At 40.0% G+C, this 18223-nt stretch overlaps 1 protein-coding gene across 1 annotated transcript in view; it reads right to left on the bottom strand.

Annotated features, from left to right (window-relative positions):
* The window catches only part of MEX3C (mex-3 RNA binding family member C), a 19425-nt gene extending 1234 nt beyond the window's left edge, over positions 1 to 18191 (bottom strand). The window contains exons 1-2 of the mRNA XM_059039797.2: positions 17456 to 18191; positions 1 to 39 (exon numbers count right to left, since the gene is read on the bottom strand). The exon at positions 1 to 39 is cut by the window's left edge and continues 1234 nt beyond it. Of these exons, the coding sequence (XP_058895780.1) occupies positions 1 to 39; positions 17456 to 18191 (775 nt within the window). The remainder of the gene's footprint in view (positions 40 to 17455) is intronic.
* Between the last annotated feature and the right edge of the window lie 32 nt (positions 18192 to 18223).

The raw sequence follows: 18223 nt of genomic DNA, 5'->3' as shown, positions 1-18223 counted from the left end.
ACGTGTTCGTCTTGGCTCTCAGCGCTTTAATTTTACAACCTGTTAGAAAGAAATATTTTGTAAGTATCAACATCTACTTCAATAATATTGATAAAGACAAATCACAGAAAGCTCCTTTCAAGCTAAAAGTCTGCGTCTGGGCAGTTTTTCTTCCCTCTTTAAGTTTTAGAGTTTTTTCTTTATCACAAAAACTTATCACTAGATGATGATAAAGCTTTCCTAATTCCACTAAGACTCCTAGATCCTGAGGCATACTTTCCTGGTGATCTCTCATTCTCAGGGAGGAGCTGACACCTCTATGGAGGTCTTTAACTCAGAGGTCAGGCTTACCGTTTCTTCCTCTTATTATCAGTCATCGCAAATGATGCATGAAATAGGCCAGCTACACTATAAGTGGGTCTGCCTTTCAGAACACTAATAGTTTACTACCATGCAGGGTGTTTGTGGCAAAGAAAAACCATTAATGTACATGTGAGACATTTAATATCTATCATCTTATTTAATCTACATAACAACCCTAAGGATGAGACTATTATACTCCTTTTATTGCTAAGCAATATAAAGCACAGAAAAATTGTATAACATGTTCAAGTTCACACAGCAAGTAAGTGGCAGAGCCAGAGTTAAACCAAGTTTGACTTCATAATCTATATAGTCTTTTTGCTATTCCCAGAACCTCAAATTCCACACAACTATACTGTGGTAAAAACTCTTCAACTGACTTCCATTTAACCGTCTTATTTTACCTTAACATTACTCTTTCCTCTGTAAAACTCAATTGATGACAATGGCAAAACACTCAAGGCTAGTACATCATCTCTTTTCTGTTCCATCAGTTGCATTTCAGGCTTCACTAAGAATCAGTTGTTTTGATTCCCATCTGTTTATACTAGCTGCATTCATGCATTAACTAAATTAACAATTACATAAAGCAGTAACATATAAATGTGAGAAGATGCTGAACTTGTATGAAAATTGATTATTTAAAAAAATTTCAATAAAGACGAGTGCCTTAAAGAAAAAAAAGATGCTGTCGAACTATGGGTGAGACAACTGTAAAATCCTGGGGTAAAAAAACTAACATAGAATAACTTTGCACTCACTGTAAAGTTCTTGCTAAATTCAAAAGAAACATATTGGAAATTGTATGGAATATGGTCATTGAATGTGGTTTTATTGAAGGACTACGCTGGTTGGCAGCCCCATTCTCAAATAAAAGGCTTTGGCCCTAAATCCTGAGTATATTTAAGTTAAATAAATAAAACATCTAAGACATCTATGCATAACTACCCATGATTTCTTTTTGGAGTAATCACCCATTACCAGTGCCAACTGCATAAGATTAGAGGGTTTCAAACGGTAACAAAGATGTCAAATATACAACTAAAGCATAAAACTCTGGGGTTATACTTTTCAAAGTTCTTAATGTGAAGCTTGCCAGAAGTACCCTCCACCTCCTACCAAATAGGTCTCCTTGCCTCCATTCTTGCCTCACTTCCCATCCATTCTCTATAGTCACTTTAGGCAGATGATGCTTTCTAAACAAAGCACCTATCACATGCTCATTTCTTTGCATAAAGTGCTTTAATGGCTCCCTTTTACCATAAGGATAAAGTCAACAGTACGGCACACACAGGCTCCTCTGTACCTGGTACCTGATTACTTCTCTCGAGCCTTATCTCTGTACCCCTTCTCCTTCCCCCTCCTCACTTCTTAAACTCTGTGGGTGTGCTTCCACCCTATTAAACTCCTATGCATGCTCCCTTGCTTCCATTATCAGAATGTTCCTTTATTCTTGCCCCTTTACTACCAGCTCTGCTTAACTCCTGGTAGCCCTTCAGATTTCAGTTTAGATGCTCTCAAAGCACTGGGTGGTTGGCTATAAGTATATGCCACGGGGTGGCCATATAACATTTGCTGAAACAAAGATCATTTTTCTATATAAGAACACTGGGCCCTTCTTATACATATTGCTTTGCATCTAAGCATTTTTGTTGAGCTTTCCCAGCCTGATTTTCATATTCTGGCCCCATACTGCTAATCCAACCCTGTTGAAGGGAGTTGATTATGCTAACTTTATGCTATGAAGCTACTGAATATGTTATTCAATAACAACTTTACTCAACCTACCACTGAACTTTTGGATCTGAACCACAAATGAAGATCCTGTTTCTCCTTCCAACAAATTGTAGAACTCAGAAACGGCTGCTTTCTCACTGCTGGATCTTAGGTACCTATCATGAAAACACTTTCTCTAATCTGAAGGTTATATTCAAGAAGACTGGGGGGTGGGGGTGGGGTGGGTGGTGCAGCTAAAAGCAAAACTGCAAAGAAAGCACATAGTGCAGTAACTGAAGGAGGTTAAGAAGGGCCGACTGCAATCAGTCAAATTTACGCTACTGTAAAACATGAACGTTTTTACTATAGAGTGCTGCTGTGAGTTTATATCTACAATGAACTACAAGGTTAAATTTATAGTGTAACTTCTGAGTATAGGAAAATATATCTGCTTTTGCTCCACACACAAAAAAAATGAATTGGAAGACCAGAACAAAAAACTTCTACGTCTACTTATCATTTATACACGCTAAATCTCTAGGAAACTCCCTCAGTCAGCACAGTAGGTGCTGCTTGAGGTTGAGAACTGCAATCATTTTCCATTGGCCAATATGTGACTGATGGAGAGATGCCTAAGAAAGACTGAAAGGGGTGGAATGAACGCCTAATTCTTCATACTACACACTCAGGGGAGTTACTATCATTATCTGGACACATGAGTTTCTTCTCTGAGCTACAACTCAGTAAGAAGGCAGTCTGCTAGAATCACACATTTCTAACAAAGAGAGTCCTGATCATCCTGCAGAAGAACACTGGGCAACTTCTATTAAGGACAAAGGGAGCGTTAGCTTGAGAGCCTAGGGTTGGCCCCTCTCAACCCTTACTGTAGTGAACATTAGAAAGCTGCATTAAGAAACTTCTCTAAATGCTTCTAAGACTATAAGCAACTGCCAGGTGTACCTTAGTAGAATACTTTAATACCTAGTAAGTATATTATTAACTAAGAAAATATGCCTAAAGATACACAAACACTATTGGGCCTATGGATGGTACAAATAAATAGATGTTTAATACATGGCTCATTAGGAAGACAGAGAAGACAGATGGTTGGAGTGTGGACCATCTCTCAGATAGGCCTACCCTGCCCAAAAGGGTCATGCGCTTAGGTTTTGCAGATCAGGGGAAAGAGGGAACAGAAAGATAGCAAAGCCAACCCCTTATACGCCACTGCCAACAGAAATAGAAGCATTTCTTTTTGCTCCTAAATTTTTTCAGACAGTTTTAACACAGTAGCCTTAACTCAGATCGGGAAACCTATAGGAAACCTCATCAATCACACTATTGTTTCTATGAGAACATGCATATTCTGAGCTCCCAACAACCAACACACGGTTTCTAGAATATATATACACGTTATAAAGTTTGGGACAATTTGAATAGGCAGAGTTCTAAACAGATGACACAAACTAAGGAGAAAAAAAACAATCTGTTTTACTATTTTGCAGGTAAAGGAGGTAAAAACGCTTTTTGGAGTATTTTAGATTTTCTATTTGAAAGTACAATGATATTTTAAAAAAACATTGAAAAGTTTATAATCTCAGAGTGTCACAAAATTCATAAGCCATAAAGGTACTGAAAAATTAGACTGCACTTTAAAAAAATTGCTGCATGGCAAAACTCACCAAATACAACGTTAAAAAATTATTTACAACTCACATTACAAATGGCTAATTTCTCTCTCTTACACAGGTACCCATATACCTACCCTTATATATCAAAACACCAAAACCCAACAGAAAAAATAGGTGAAAGAAACAGCTCACAGAAAAGGAAATATATAAATGGCTCCAAACATGAAAATTCCCATTTTCATGTGAACTGAGGTGTCATTTTCTACCTATAAGACTCTCAAATATCAAAAACAAATAAACAGTGCTATTAAGAATGGGAAAAAAACCCCTTCATATTTAGCTGCTAAGAGTATAAACTCAAGGGCAGTTTGCAATATCCATCAATATTACAAGTCAAGTATCATTTTGCCCCTACAATCCCACTCATAGAATTGCGTCTGTAGGAATACTTGCACAGGAGCAAATGACCTTTGCATTATATTACTGTTTGTATTAGTGTGAGGCTGGTACAGCTATATAAGGGAATACTCTGCAGTCATAAAACTGGTTGACTTAGGGACAGGGTAGGAGCGTGACAATTTTCCTTGTACACTTTTATTTCTTACAAATTTTGAACCATACAAATGCATTAGTCTTTTTTCCAAAGAAAAATTAGAAAAATTTAGAAATTAGTTATGAAGAAATGATACATTTTATTACACTAAGCATATCAATCAGACTTTTGGCTAGTTCCGAGATTTAAAAAAAAATTATGAACAGCAGGGTAAACGATTTTAACCTCGAAGCTGATTAAGTCCAAGAAGGAAGGACTAATAATTGTTTTCTTACAGCTACAAATAAAAACCAACATATGGCAAGCTCTATACCAGACTGCGTAGAGATTAAGAACTAGGATAGCACTAATAACTTGCATAGCTGCAATTTTATTTTGATTTTTTTTTTTTTTTTTTTTTTTTGCAGTATGCGGGCCTCTCACTGCTGTGGCGTCTCCCGTTGCGGAGCACAGGTTCCGGACGCGCAGGCTCAGCGGCCATGGCTCACGGGCCCAGCCGCTCAGCGGCATGTGGGATCTTCCCGGACCGGGGCACGAACCCGTGTCTCCTGCATCGGCAGGCGGATTCTCAACCACTGCGCCACCAGGGAAGCCCTTATTTTGATTTGGAAGTAAATTCTCCCAAGAGAAAGTCTCCAGCTTACCTCCCTCCTGTAGGAACCCATTTCCCCTTTCTCTATAACTGTGGCTGAGACTGTTTCACCTTAAAACTCTTTAGCTGCAGCCAGAATTCTGGTCCTCTCACTCCCTGGTAGAGTAGCAAAGGTTGGGTCTTGCTTCTGCAGGGTAAAGAAGAGCCTCTTCCACCAGCTGCCTGAGCAGTTAAGAGGGAGAGGTCCTCTGTTGCTGGGAGGAGTTGAAGAAATGGAATTGAAATGATATCTTCAGTGTTTTTGAAACCATGGTTTGCAATATCAATTGAACAGGTTCCAAATGTTTCAGTAAATATGTGTACAATGGGCTGCAACATAAAATGTTCTTTTGCGGGGTGGGGGGGAGGGGGGTGGGTCACAGTCAGAAAAGGTTAAAAGCACTAGACTAGATCTATAAGGCCACTTTTTAATTCCATGAAACATGTGGAATGACATACTTAGAAGAACCAGATGTAGAATTACAGTCTGTAATGTAGATATGATTCCAGTCCAAATTAATTCACTTTAAAATAGGAAGATTATCCAGATTATATGGGTGGCCCTGACCTAATCACGAGTCCTTTAAAAGAGTTTTCTCCAGCTGGCTTCAGAAGTAGTCAGATGTGCTCTGGCTAGCCCGGAAGCAAGCAGACAATCTGTGCTTGATCTGCCCATGGAGACCTCGTGGCAAGGAACTACAGGTGGCCTGTAGGAGCTGAGAGCTAGAAGGAAAATGGAGGCCTCAATCCAGAAATCTTGTTCTGTCCTTTAATTTTGCTTATTACCTGCTTTAGTTTTTTAGTGCTGCCAATAACAAGTCACCCCACATAGTGGCTTCAATGTCACAAATTTTTTAGTTTACAATTCTGTAGGTCAGAAGTCTGACACGGGTCTCAACAGGGCTAAAACCAACGTGTTTGCAGGGCTGTGTTTCTGGAAGCTCTGGGGGAGAATCTATTTCCTTGCTCTTTCAGGTTACTGGCAGAATTTAGTTGCTTACCATCCCAGGACTGAGCTCCCTGCTTTCTTGCCAACTGTCTGCTGAAGGCCATTCCCAGCTTCTAGAGGCCATCAACATGGCTTGTGGCCCTGTTTCTCATTCTTCAGAGCCAGCAATGGAGGTTGATTACTTCTCATGCTTCCGATCTCTCCCCTTCTTGTATCTGACCCAGCTGGGAAAGTTCTTCTGCTTTTAAGGACTCCTGTGTTTACACTGGGCCCACCCAGATGATCTCAGACAACCTCCCCATCTCAAGGTCCATACTCCATATACATATTCAGAGTTTCCAGGGATGTAGGGTGTAGGCATCTTCAGGGAAAGGGGGTTTATTCTGCCTACCGCATTACCATTTTTCCCTTTCTCCAATTATTTCCTCCATTCTTCCAGGTCCCTGGCTTTTGAACAAAGAAAAGTATTTGGTTCAGAAAAAATTCAAACACTAAGCCAAGAAGAGAGGCCCAATGTCCAAGGCAGTCGCCAGATGTAAGTAGCTAGATATAAATACAAGAAAAGTCTGGGGATCACGGGCACTGGAGTAGGATGAAGGGATAAACTATTGATAAAAATCAAAATAGGTACAAAAGAAATATATAAGCCAGGGTGCTGACAAAGACAGGGTGTTTATGTTGAGACATAAGTGATCTGGTAAGAGACGCACAAGGAAAACCTGGCCTCCACTTGTTCTAAGGGATTTGGCTAGGTGTTCCTAGCTTAACTACTCCTTCTTTGGCCCTAGAACATTCACAAACCTGATGCTTAAACTTATCCATTCAAATATTAAATTCCCTATAAACGTGCAGGTGCTAATTCCAGGTGATATACAGGAACTATCATAATTTCTGCTCTCAAGGAGCTCACAGTATAGAAAGGAAAGGAGCTCACAGTCATGACAACAATACTGATATAATACTGATATAAGATAATACTGATATAAGATAATTGCATTAATGAAAACAGGCATACAAAGCAGTGGGAGCATAGAAAAGGAGAGGGCTTTGTTGCTTACAGAAAATGAAAGACGACTTCAAAGGCATTTGAACTTAGGCTTGAAGAAAGTAGTTCTGCCAGGTGGGAAGGAAAGTAGAGGGAACTGCAAGTGCCAAAGCAGGAATCAAGAGCACAAGACGGACACAGCTGGCTCAGTGCTGTGGGAGCTTTAAGTGACTGGAGGGTAGAATAGCAGGGGAGCAGGTCAGATGGGGAATGATTCAGTCTTTAACAGGAGTCAAGGGAGTTTGAAGTCTATCTTGTAGGTGGCAAAGAACTTGTTTTGTTTTTTTAAAGAAGTCCCAAACGTTATGTGAAGTGTGGCAGATTTCCGAGAGAGGATTTTGTTTTCCAGAAATTAAATTCATTGTATTTCCCATTCATTTCATCAATTAGCTACAAATAGAAGGTGATTTAAGAAAGCTAAAACCCTTATAAACACACACCAAAACTATGTGTATTTTCACTTTGGGTCATCCTTGGGGTATATCTTTCTTCAGAAATTCTCTCCAAGAGGTTTTATTTTAAAAGGGAAATCAGTAACACACACATACAGAAACACACTTTAATAACAATGAAGAGGGGGAGTGAAATTCCTTGAGTAGTTCTTTTTACCTTCAAGAAAATTAGAACTCTGGGCTTGATATTTAAATTACCCCCAGCTCCCACCCCATCCATCGCCTAATTAAGCGGCCATCACTTACCTTCTTCCAGATATTATCATCTCCTAAACATGCCTTATTCTTATCTCTATCCATATATTTCCCTAAATAACCTGGAAAATCCTCCTAGTACTTCCCCTCCCCACCCCCCCAAATCTTCTGAGTAACAAACTCTTCTGAGTAATAAACACAGTCATTTGGAAAAGATGAAGACTGTGTGTGTGAAAGGCTCTATGAACTTAAGAATAATACAAATATAGATATGACTTTATCACAGCTACCACTTACTAATATTATTCCAAGGTCTAGTTTAAAGGAAAAAATGTAAGGGAGAAAAACCTGATTATCTGCAGGACTGGGTTCTAATCTACCACCAGAGTTTGCTTGTGGTTTTAATGTTAGGTCATTCAACCTCTAGCTGCTTTCCAATGCTTTTATCTTTTGACCTAGTCCCTTTTCTCCTAGGAAATATAAAATCACTTCTTTCTGAAGTCTCAAAAGCACTTGGGAAATCAGATACTACCATATCTCACATGCATAAATCTATTCTTCCTTTCCTCAAGAAAAGTAGGTTGAATTATAGCTGGGAACATAAGACTCTGAACAGACCATCACACACCATCTTTGGGAGCTCTAACAGGCCACCAAACCTCTATCTCTCCCTTCATGGCTGAGGAACTATAATTAAAGTTACTTCTCTCATTTCGTTGTTGCAAGGACTAAATGAAATAATGTATTAAAAATACTTATTATAATGCTTGTGTTCAGTAAAGGACAGCTTTTTTAGGCTACCTAACTCCCCTCCCCCACCACCATTTCAAGTATTTCATGAGTAAACTAAGCCAAAAGGCTTGGCTTTGAAATAGTAAAATTCATAGCACACCTTTCAGTTTTCCAAACTCTCCTATATTTTCATTTAATCATAACAGAGTGATGATTGGCTTAATAGCTTTAGGAAGGACAGGAAAGAACTAAACTGAAAGAGCTTAGCGAGATCTCCCAGCTGGAAAGTCAGATCTCAAATACAAGTTGCCTTAATAATTCCATACTCCTCTCACTACTCCATACTATTTTTCTCTAAAAGCATTAGAGAAACACCTTATTTTATATGTACATTTCATGATATATTAGAATTAATGAGGGGATCATATTCGTTAATGATGTTATATATAAATAAGATCCCTTTCCTCTTGGAAGAATCTAGACAGACTATTCAAAACTCCTATAATTTTACAAGGACTCAGTTTTTCAGTATTAAGAGCTTCAAAGACTGATGAATATCAGCTAAATCCCAGTAAGAGAGTGTTTCTTATGCACACAACTTAACCCAACATTTAAATAAATTGTTTAGACCAGCTATGCAATGGATTCCTAAACGCACAATATAGAAACAGCTTTCCTTTCCCGGGTTCAAGGGCCCTTCTTGTAGCTCTAGTCAAAATTTTCTGTTAAGAATATTGTTTCACTTTAGACATCACTATGTCAACACTTCAAACAGCTTCATTTATGTGATCTTAGTTTTGATTACCAGTATTCATATGGACATCTAATGCCCTAAATCAAGTAGCATCTAAAACAAACAGATCCAAACAACTTTAGGTTCACTGGCTCAAGTAAAGGCAAGAGTTTAAAGAACCCCACAACATGAAAACTAAAATGATAACTAATAAAATGCCAAGTTTCTAATCCAACTATTCAGTTCAATAAAATAAACAGCAAGTATCTGCTATGTTTCAGGTACTTTAATTGACATTAAGATGACTGAGATTCAGTTCTGCCCTCACTGACTTGTACCAAACTTCAAGCACCAAAAGGATTTGGTGTCTACATGTGTTCAAGTACAGATATTGATCTGTCATTTTCTTTTCTTATACTGTTGGTTGGTGGTGGTGTTCAAGCCCTTTATATCCTCGCTTTGTCTCCTTGTTCTACCACTTACTGAGTTGGAGTGTTCAAGTCTCTAATTCTATTAGCTTGAGACCCTGGATAAGTTATTTGTATCCCCATAGACCTGTTTCCTTATCTGTATGGTGGAAATAAGAATGGATCAAATGAGATGATCTACTTACCTGATACATTTAAATGTTTTTATTATTACTTTTAAAAATCAAATGGATCAATTTTCTATAGAAAGTTAAAAAAATTTTTAAAATTCAAATCCTGACGATAAAACTTATATTTAGATTGTGAAAAACATGTGAAGATATTATAAACTTTACGAAAATGGGAGGAGATATGTTGAAGTCAATCTAATTGGTAATTTGAAACCTGGTTTACTTTTACATGATTTTAGGAACTCTTTTTGGACAAAAATAAGAATATAAGAGCTACAAGAGATAATCTAGTTCAATCTCATATGTGAAGAAAACTGAAGCTGAGAATTGCCCAAAGTTATAAACGAATGATTCCTAAATACCCCAATTCCCTAAATACACCATTCTCTCAACCTGCCTTATTTTCCTAGTTGATTCCTAGAAGTGGAGAATTCCCTGCATATTAAAGGTATTTTTAAAAATAGAGATTAAACTAAATTTAAAATCTCCCTCCTTTTTCATGTAGTTTAGACAAGAGGATCGACATACTTCACAAAAAAAGGGCTCATATTTGGCCTTTCACTAAAGCTGTGACACCCAGAAGAGGGTGTAAATTAGAGATGAAAGGCAGAACAATTTTCCTAACTGGGGATTTTAAAATTAGGTTCATGCCCTTTAGAGGATGTTAACAGAAAGCTGAGAATTACCTCTGTATGGGAATCATATAATGGAAACAGATTCATTTGTAAATGATTCTCTTCCAGACTATAGACTAGCTTAGGTCTTTACCAGGAAATACATTTCAAAAGTGCTGATTTTAAATAAAATTTTAAGACGTTGTAAACTTTAAACAATATAGTGGTATACATGTCCTAGGAAAAACTTACTAAAATGACAATTTTTGGTTTCAACTAGCATTTGCTCAGCGTACAAATCTAGCAGTAAAAAAAAATTATAAACTTTACCCTGCCTCATATATAATTTATTATCTCTATACTTTCCATTGTACAGTGAATCTGTACTAATGACATCTTCTCATACCTGATCCTCACAACGGAGAGCGGGTGGGGGAGGACCGGGAAGAACAGCTGGATGGACTAGCTTTCCCCCACCAGAGGAAACCGAGACTCCGTGAGCTTTAGCGATTTGTCCATGGTCACAGGCAACAAATGGTAAAGCCAGGTCTCTAACAAGTTTCCTAACTCCAAGTTCAACGTCCTTTCCTGCAGGTACTGGTGGAAAGATGGAAGATAAGCCAAAGGGGAGGGGAGAGTGGTATAGAAAGGGGGACAGTAACAAAAAGGTCAGCCCAAAGGCCAAACATTTTACACTGGTAACCTTCTAGTAGTTTGGAACTATTACCTCCCCCAACTCTCCTCTAACTACATTTAAGATGAAACTATGCTTACCTTCAACTACATCTGCAGCTCGTTAAATAATTTTCTTTATTATTTTAAGGCCTAGTCTTATTATTTCACGATACCACTTTACTTGTGGTCAAATCAGGCTTCCCTGCACACAATGAACTGCAGTTTTTGCTTACTGGACAAAGGCAACAAACCATGCCCACACGAATTGTTCCTAAATCTCGAACACTGGCATGAAAGAGGCGCTATAATTATGCAGTGTAACTTAAAATTCTCCAAATCAGTCATGGAATAAAGCCTCAAAGTATTCAAATAACATTACACTGTGCATATTCAACTTAGCATAGTTTGGCTTGGTATTAGAATATCATTTTAAAAGCTTAAATATCAGATGTAATCCTTTATAAATGTCTATATAGTACCTAATGATAGTATGGGAAAAAAAGTTAAAAGTAAACATGCATTATGGTATATAAGCCACTTGAGAAGGATTAAGATGCAGTTTAATAAATATTATCACTTTAGAATCACCTGAAGATCAAGGGGGCCTTAAAACAGATTATCCATAATCTGTTTGGAGTTTCCTAAAGGAGTTTGTTTTTTCCTTTTTGCCTGTGCTGCGCAGCATGTAGGATCTTAGCTCCCTGATCGACCAGGGATCGAACCTTGCCCCCTGCAGTGGAAATGCAGTCTTAACCACTGGACGGCCAGGAAAGTCCCTAAAGGAGTTTTTAACCTGCGAATATACTTTCCTATTTAGTATCTTATGACCACTTTTTTTTTTTTAAACATCTTTATTGGAGTATAATTGCTTTACAATGGTGTATTAGTTTCTGCTTTATAACAAAGTGAATCAGTTATACATATACATATGTTCCCATATCTCTTCCCTCTTGCGTCTCCCTCCCTATCCCACCCCTCTAGGTGGTCACAAAGCACCGAGCTGATCTCCCTGTGCTATGTGGCTGCTTCCCACTAGCTATCTATTTTACGTTCGGTAGTGTATATATGTCCACGCCACTCTCTCACTTTGTCACAGCTTATCCTTCCCCCTCCCCATATCCTCTAGTCCATTCTCTAGTAGGTCTGTGTCTTTATTCCCGTTATGACCACATTTATCTATAATTTTTTTCATTTTGAGTTTAAACTACAAATCCTATAGGGCATAAATTACATTTAAAAAATTCTGTCACAATCCCATAGATTTTAAAATAATACTGTGGTAATCATCATGAATATTCTGGCTCTCTCCTGTAGGCACATGATTGTAATGCAATTTCTCGCCCACTTGAAGTTAGATGTGTCCAGATGACTTGCTCTGATTAATGAAATATGAGCGGATGTGATCATTATTACTTCTGGGTCTAACATTTAAAGACCAGTGTGTGCTGTGCCACTGTCTCTCATCCTTCTGGCACAGGGGAAGACCAACTAACACTTGAGATGGTGGCTGCTTCACTGGTCTAAGACTCTGAATGACTAAAATGAGCACAGCCCCTGTGAATAAGAAATAAACCACTGTTGCTTCAATACTGAGATGCTGGGGTTCTTTGTTATCACAGCATCATTTACGTCTATCTGGATAGAGGTGCCATGTGCCTAATTTAAACATCAGTTCGTTCTAGTTCTATCACCTTAGATGAATACAGTAATGTGTGAAAACTGCCTGCTCAAGCCGAGGAAAGGTGAACGAGAGTAACAGAGTGGTTGGAATTAATTTCAGATTTAACTTAACAAAAGTAGTGTGTGCTTATCACTTACAGTTTCATATATGTCAATTTATTTGCATACAATTCATAGTCCCCAGAGGTGTTGTAGATATGATTATACCCAGCTGAAGAAGGATCTGAAGCCTAGGGAGTTTGAGTGATTTGTCCAAGACCACAAAGTGAGTTACTGGCACAGAGTAATCAGAATTTAGGAATTTTAATTTCTGATTGCTGGCTCTTTCCAATATATCACAGGTGAGCTGAGACTGTTAAAGGCAATTTGGGACAGTTTTCAACAAATATTTTTATATTAAAACATACATTCTAAACCATTTTTGTATTCAGTTTAAGACAAAAGCAATAAATTCTTCAATCTGTACAAATATTAAATTCATTCAAAACCAAATCCATAAAATATTAAGCACTGTCTTATAACTAAATTCCACCTTTCCTTGAAAACTTAAAATGTAAGAACTACCTAGAATTCCAACCCACAGACACTGTTGGAAATTTTCCTCAATGGAAATCTCTAACAGATTAATAGTTCTCAAATACTTGATTCCCTGGATCATTTTTAGGTCAATGGCATTTCTACCAGGGGGCAGAAAATACACCCTTGAATTACCACTTTATCTTCCACTTCCTCCCTAGTGAATCAAAACAGTTCATTAGCTGAGTAAGGCAGGAAGAAAAGGCAGTAGATTCCCCACCCATTTGCAAAACAATTATAATAATCGAACCTTCCCCAATGGTCCCAGAGCTAATACAAACTATTATTTAGATTTTAAAGCCTAGAAAAATGACATTTAATTTTTAAAGCTAGCATGTATATACACACAAATTAACTTTCTGAATTATAAATGACAGTGAATTTCTAGTTAGACACATTAGAACTAGAATGTTAGAATGACCTGTGGCCTTCTGTGTAGTAGACACCAAAATTTTTTAAGTAAATTAATCTGGACAGTGATGATATTTTAAGTTATGCATATTAGAAATACAGCACCCCAACTCATGATTAGGGCAGAAATTAACCCAAAATATTATTAGCCTTTCTGAGCAAGATGCTTCAATACTGAGGCAGCAATGTAGAATGAGAACTTTATCTTTACTAGCAAACAAACTGGTCTAACCCCAAGTTCCACTATCTGAGCAAGATACCTATCAGCACCTCAGTTTCTATATCTGTAAAATGGAGATAACCACCTAGCAGAGTTAAATGGCATGTAATATAGTAACTGGCAGAGAGAATGCTAACAATCCTCCCTCTTCCACAAAAGAGATACCGTGCTTTAGCACTATTCTGAAACTATTTCTCCTCATGAAATGTATATTTCTTCTTAAACAGGGAATTTATGTACAAGACCAAGCTTTCTCTTTTTAGAACTTGGAAGAGTGGTTCCACCCTAGGAAACTGGGAAAATTTTTTCACAAGGATGTATTTAAGACAACCTCAAGCAATGTAACATATTAACTGTTTAAAAAGTGACAATATACACAATCACTGGGGATCAGTGGAGAGAGAGTAGCACAATAAAGAAGAAAAAAATTTCTAAGAAGGTCTAGCTCAGTGATAGCCAAAGTAGGATGCAAGAAAATTCACTGCACTGGAGTGCAGAAAACAAAACAAAACAAAACAAAAAAAACACTCCAATTTCCATCTTTACCTCATCCTTTTAAAATTGTTTACATGTTTTATAATGTATATCAGCATATGTATTATTCATAAATATCCAGATACGGAGAGTACTAGCTTAAATGTTTTTTGACAGTATACAATTATAAAAAGCCAGAAATAGCCCTTCTTGACTAGGCGGCTAGAGAACACACATAAACCATCAAGTAAATCACTAATGAAAATAGTTAAAGAAGTACATTAATCTTAAACAGTAATATAAAACCTTGGATTACAAGTCTTTAGCCTCTTTTCAATTCCTGGCTTTGTTGTACAGTAAGTATTGCTGGTTTCAAAATGAGATGCACACTTAAAAAAGGGGGCCAATTTAACATTTCTAAGTGACCATATGCTGCTGGGGAGTATAAATATGAGGTCAACACTCTGTAAACTTTCATCACCATCAAAAGCGGTGGTTTGTTTTTCTGAAAGACAATGGAGCTAGAGGCCATCTACATGAGTTGCTAGTCTATATGACTCAGAATTCCATTTGTCCTACTCTTTGCTTCAGAGCTGGTCACAGATGTCTCCATCTGTGACATAATTATTTCCAAAACCAATTAAGACATGTCAAACAGAAAATTATGACTTCAGGTAATGAATAAAATGGCAGGAAGGGATAATTCTTAAGGAGGAAAATTTTGTTATTCAAAGAAAAAAGTAAACTAAATGATTTGCCCTGTTTATTCACTTAGGGAAAGGGGAAATTATCACACTGTAAAAGGATGCAAACATTAGAAGTTGTCTGGTTTTCTGCAGGAGTGCGAAAATAACTTTACAGGTTTTATCATGGTGCTGCTGAGCGGTGTGCGTGGCAAAGTGGGTCAATGATCCACTAGTTGAATGGTTCAGAACAGGAAAAGGGTAAGACTTTTTGTTCTTAAGATAAGATAGAGAATGATGACATACTTTTAACAGTGCTGTCAACTCTGGGAAAATAGTAAGTGTAAAAGGAATAGTCAGCAATTTGTCTCCATGTCCTAAGACAAATAGATTCACATTTCCTTATTAACCAGTAAGCTCAGCCCTAGAAAGAAAAACTAATGACCATTTCACTGCTATAATTTGGTACAAAATACAAACTTGAAATGAATTCAGTTTACTTTTAAATAATGGATCTGCATAAAGGTAACAGTCTGCATAATTAAGGGACATTTAATCATGCTTTAAAGGGTATAATAAAGACAAAAATTTGTATTAAACTAAATATACAAAAGATATCAGTATCTTGTCCCCTAGTAAAACTGTCCTGTAAGTGTTCTTTTCATTATCCTAAACTGTCACCATAAGCACACTGAAGCAACTTGTGCTGAGGAAGTGTCACCCTAGTAGGGCCTGAACAGACACCTTCCCAGCCTCTTTTCACCACTCTCCTAAGTATCAGACCCTAAGTATCAAAAAAACCAAACTTCCCCCCAGCAGCAACTTTCCAACCATACCTAGAGATTACTTCTCCACACCTTTCCTCACATTGTCCCTCATTCTTTCTTCCATCTCCATTTGTTAAAGTCCTATCCATTCTCCAAGGCCCTCCAGGGTTGATGTTCTGACATGTACCACTTAGTCACACACTATAGTTAATGCCATTAACTCAGATTAGATTAGCGCCATTCCGCTGTTTAAGACTGTTAGCTTCTTAAGGGCAGCCAAGTTAGTCTGAATTAATCTCACATTGCCATAAACTCAATGCCTGGCAAAATACAAACCTGATACAAAGCAATTCCCCGATGTTGCTAACCGAATAACCAACTCATTCTGAGTCTATAATTTGAGCTGTTATAATTTTATCCTATATGAGGTGAAACAGTTCTCTCCTGGATTAGTATCTTCAGTATTGCAAAAACAAACCAAAAAACAAAAAAAGGCATGCAAAATTTATCTACCGAACTACGGAAATAAACTCTTAATTGAAGGGCATCAGCTTTGAACACTGCCTTTAAGTACCAGTCACCAGGCAGTCTGAAATACGCTACTTCCTCTAACCAGATTTCAGATGGATTTTTCTTATTAAAACCCTAGAGGTAAGATATGAGCCAACTCTGATATTTGAAACCACCATTTCGACAGACCTCTTATTTATGTGTACTCTAGACCACTTGGGAAAGATGAGATCATTTAAGCAGCAGCGCCATCACTTCTCTTTATTTGACCCCGACAATGCTCTCAACCTAACAGGAGAAAGACATGCATCAACCAGGTTAAATCATATTGTAATACGGCAGCGGCAGGTAATATTTACTCCTTCAATAAAGGGAAAAGGACTACGTTAAAGACCATAAGACTTTCCCTAAAAATGTCGGATACAGAGGTACTCTGGGCATCCCTTCCCCCACCTCCACAAATCTACTCCTGGAATCTGAGACCTAGGTCCTTTGTCTGAGCAATGTGGGAGGAGTCTGTCTGCAGTACTGGTGTGCTGGCAAGTGAAGAGAATTTACTGAAAACTGTATAAACGCATTAAGTTCCTTAACTCAATTACTTTACTGTCCAATTTTTCTTCATCGTGTACCCTAAAGTGCTCTAAAAGGTACCCAATGTGCCTTTTCGAGAGTTAAAATGTCTCGAAACGAATACAATAAGATCAACAGAGAGTTAGCAAAAAAGCTAAGTTTTTGAACAGAGGAGGGGCGGGCGGTAAGAACGACCACTTGAACATCCCCTTTCCTCTCGAACGAGCTCTTTCTACAAGCCTCCATTTCTGTCCATTTCTTCTTCCCAACAAGCCGTTGTAAGGCAAGCTGAGCGCTTTTACAAAGACGGTCGGCTGCGCAAACTTGCAATCTCAAAGCTTTCCGTGCACAACACCGAATCCACAACCGACCCGACCTTTTACCACCTCACTGAGGTTTTTGGTGCCAAGCCAGCCGGGTGCTCCAGGAATACAGTCCGAGTAAAGTGAACACCGCCGGATAGGGTGGCTCGAGAAACTTAGCACCTTTTATCACGCAAGATGAGAGGAACACCGTGGGGTTTTCGCAAGGTGACCCATCTTCTCATCTCGTCGACCCTCGGCTCCTCCCAGACCCCTTCCCGGTGGACCTGAAGGACTCTCCGGGTTCGCCTTTTCTGCCCCAAGCTCCTTTCTTTCGTCTCCCCACCCACGCCCGGGGGCCAAGCCCAGCTGGACACCCCCCACACCCGCACTCACCCTGGCGACCGACAATCTCGGCGACATGCTCGGAGCTGGGCACCGGAACGCACTCGGTGGTGTTCACGCTCTTCCTCCGGAGCAAGGCCGCCTGCTCCCCGTTCAGGGCGGCCGCCGCCGCCCCGCAGCCGCCTGGGCCGTAGGCGTGGGACAGCATCGCCGCCATCATGCCCTGGGCATCGTCCCCTCCGTAGAGCACCCCCGCCGCCGCGGCCGCCTCCCGGGCATCGAAGCCGGCGGCGGGCAGCAGGACCGACCCCAGGGACCCGCCCGGGATCGGCTGGGTCTGAGAGGAGGCGGCGGCCGCTGGCGGCGACAGCAGCAGCAGAGACGGCCGGTCCTCCTCCTCTGCCTCCTCCAGCTCCTCCTCCTCCAGCAGGTCTCCGTCCAGCTCCGCTTCCTCCCCCTCCTCCTCGTCCTCCTCCAGCTCCAGCTCGGCTGCCTCCGAGACCCCGGGCCGACCGGGAGGAGCCCTCTCCTCCGGAGACAGCCCCGCCGCCCGCCGGGCCTGGCCCTGCGCCGCCGCGGCCCGGAGCGCCGGGGCGCCGGGCTCCGCCGGGCTGGGGTCGTCGAGGCCTAGCGCGGCCAGGCGCTCCCTCAGCAGGAGCCCGTCCCCCTCGAGCTCCGGGCCACCCGCGGGCGGTGGCAGCGGCGGCGGCGGCGGCGGCGGGGGCGGCTGCGGCAGGGGGGCCGGGGCCGCCGCCAGGGCCAGGGCCGCGGAGCTGCCGCTCGGCATCGCGGCGGCGCGCTGTCAATGGCGGCGGCGGC

The sequence above is a fragment of the Kogia breviceps genome, chromosome 15 (assembly GCF_026419965.1).
Source record: "Kogia breviceps isolate mKogBre1 chromosome 15, mKogBre1 haplotype 1, whole genome shotgun sequence".
Classification (NCBI taxonomy): domain Eukaryota; kingdom Metazoa; phylum Chordata; class Mammalia; order Artiodactyla; family Physeteridae; genus Kogia; species Kogia breviceps.
Note: the sequence above shows the minus strand (reverse complement) of the source record. Positions and strands in the feature narration are given on the sequence as shown.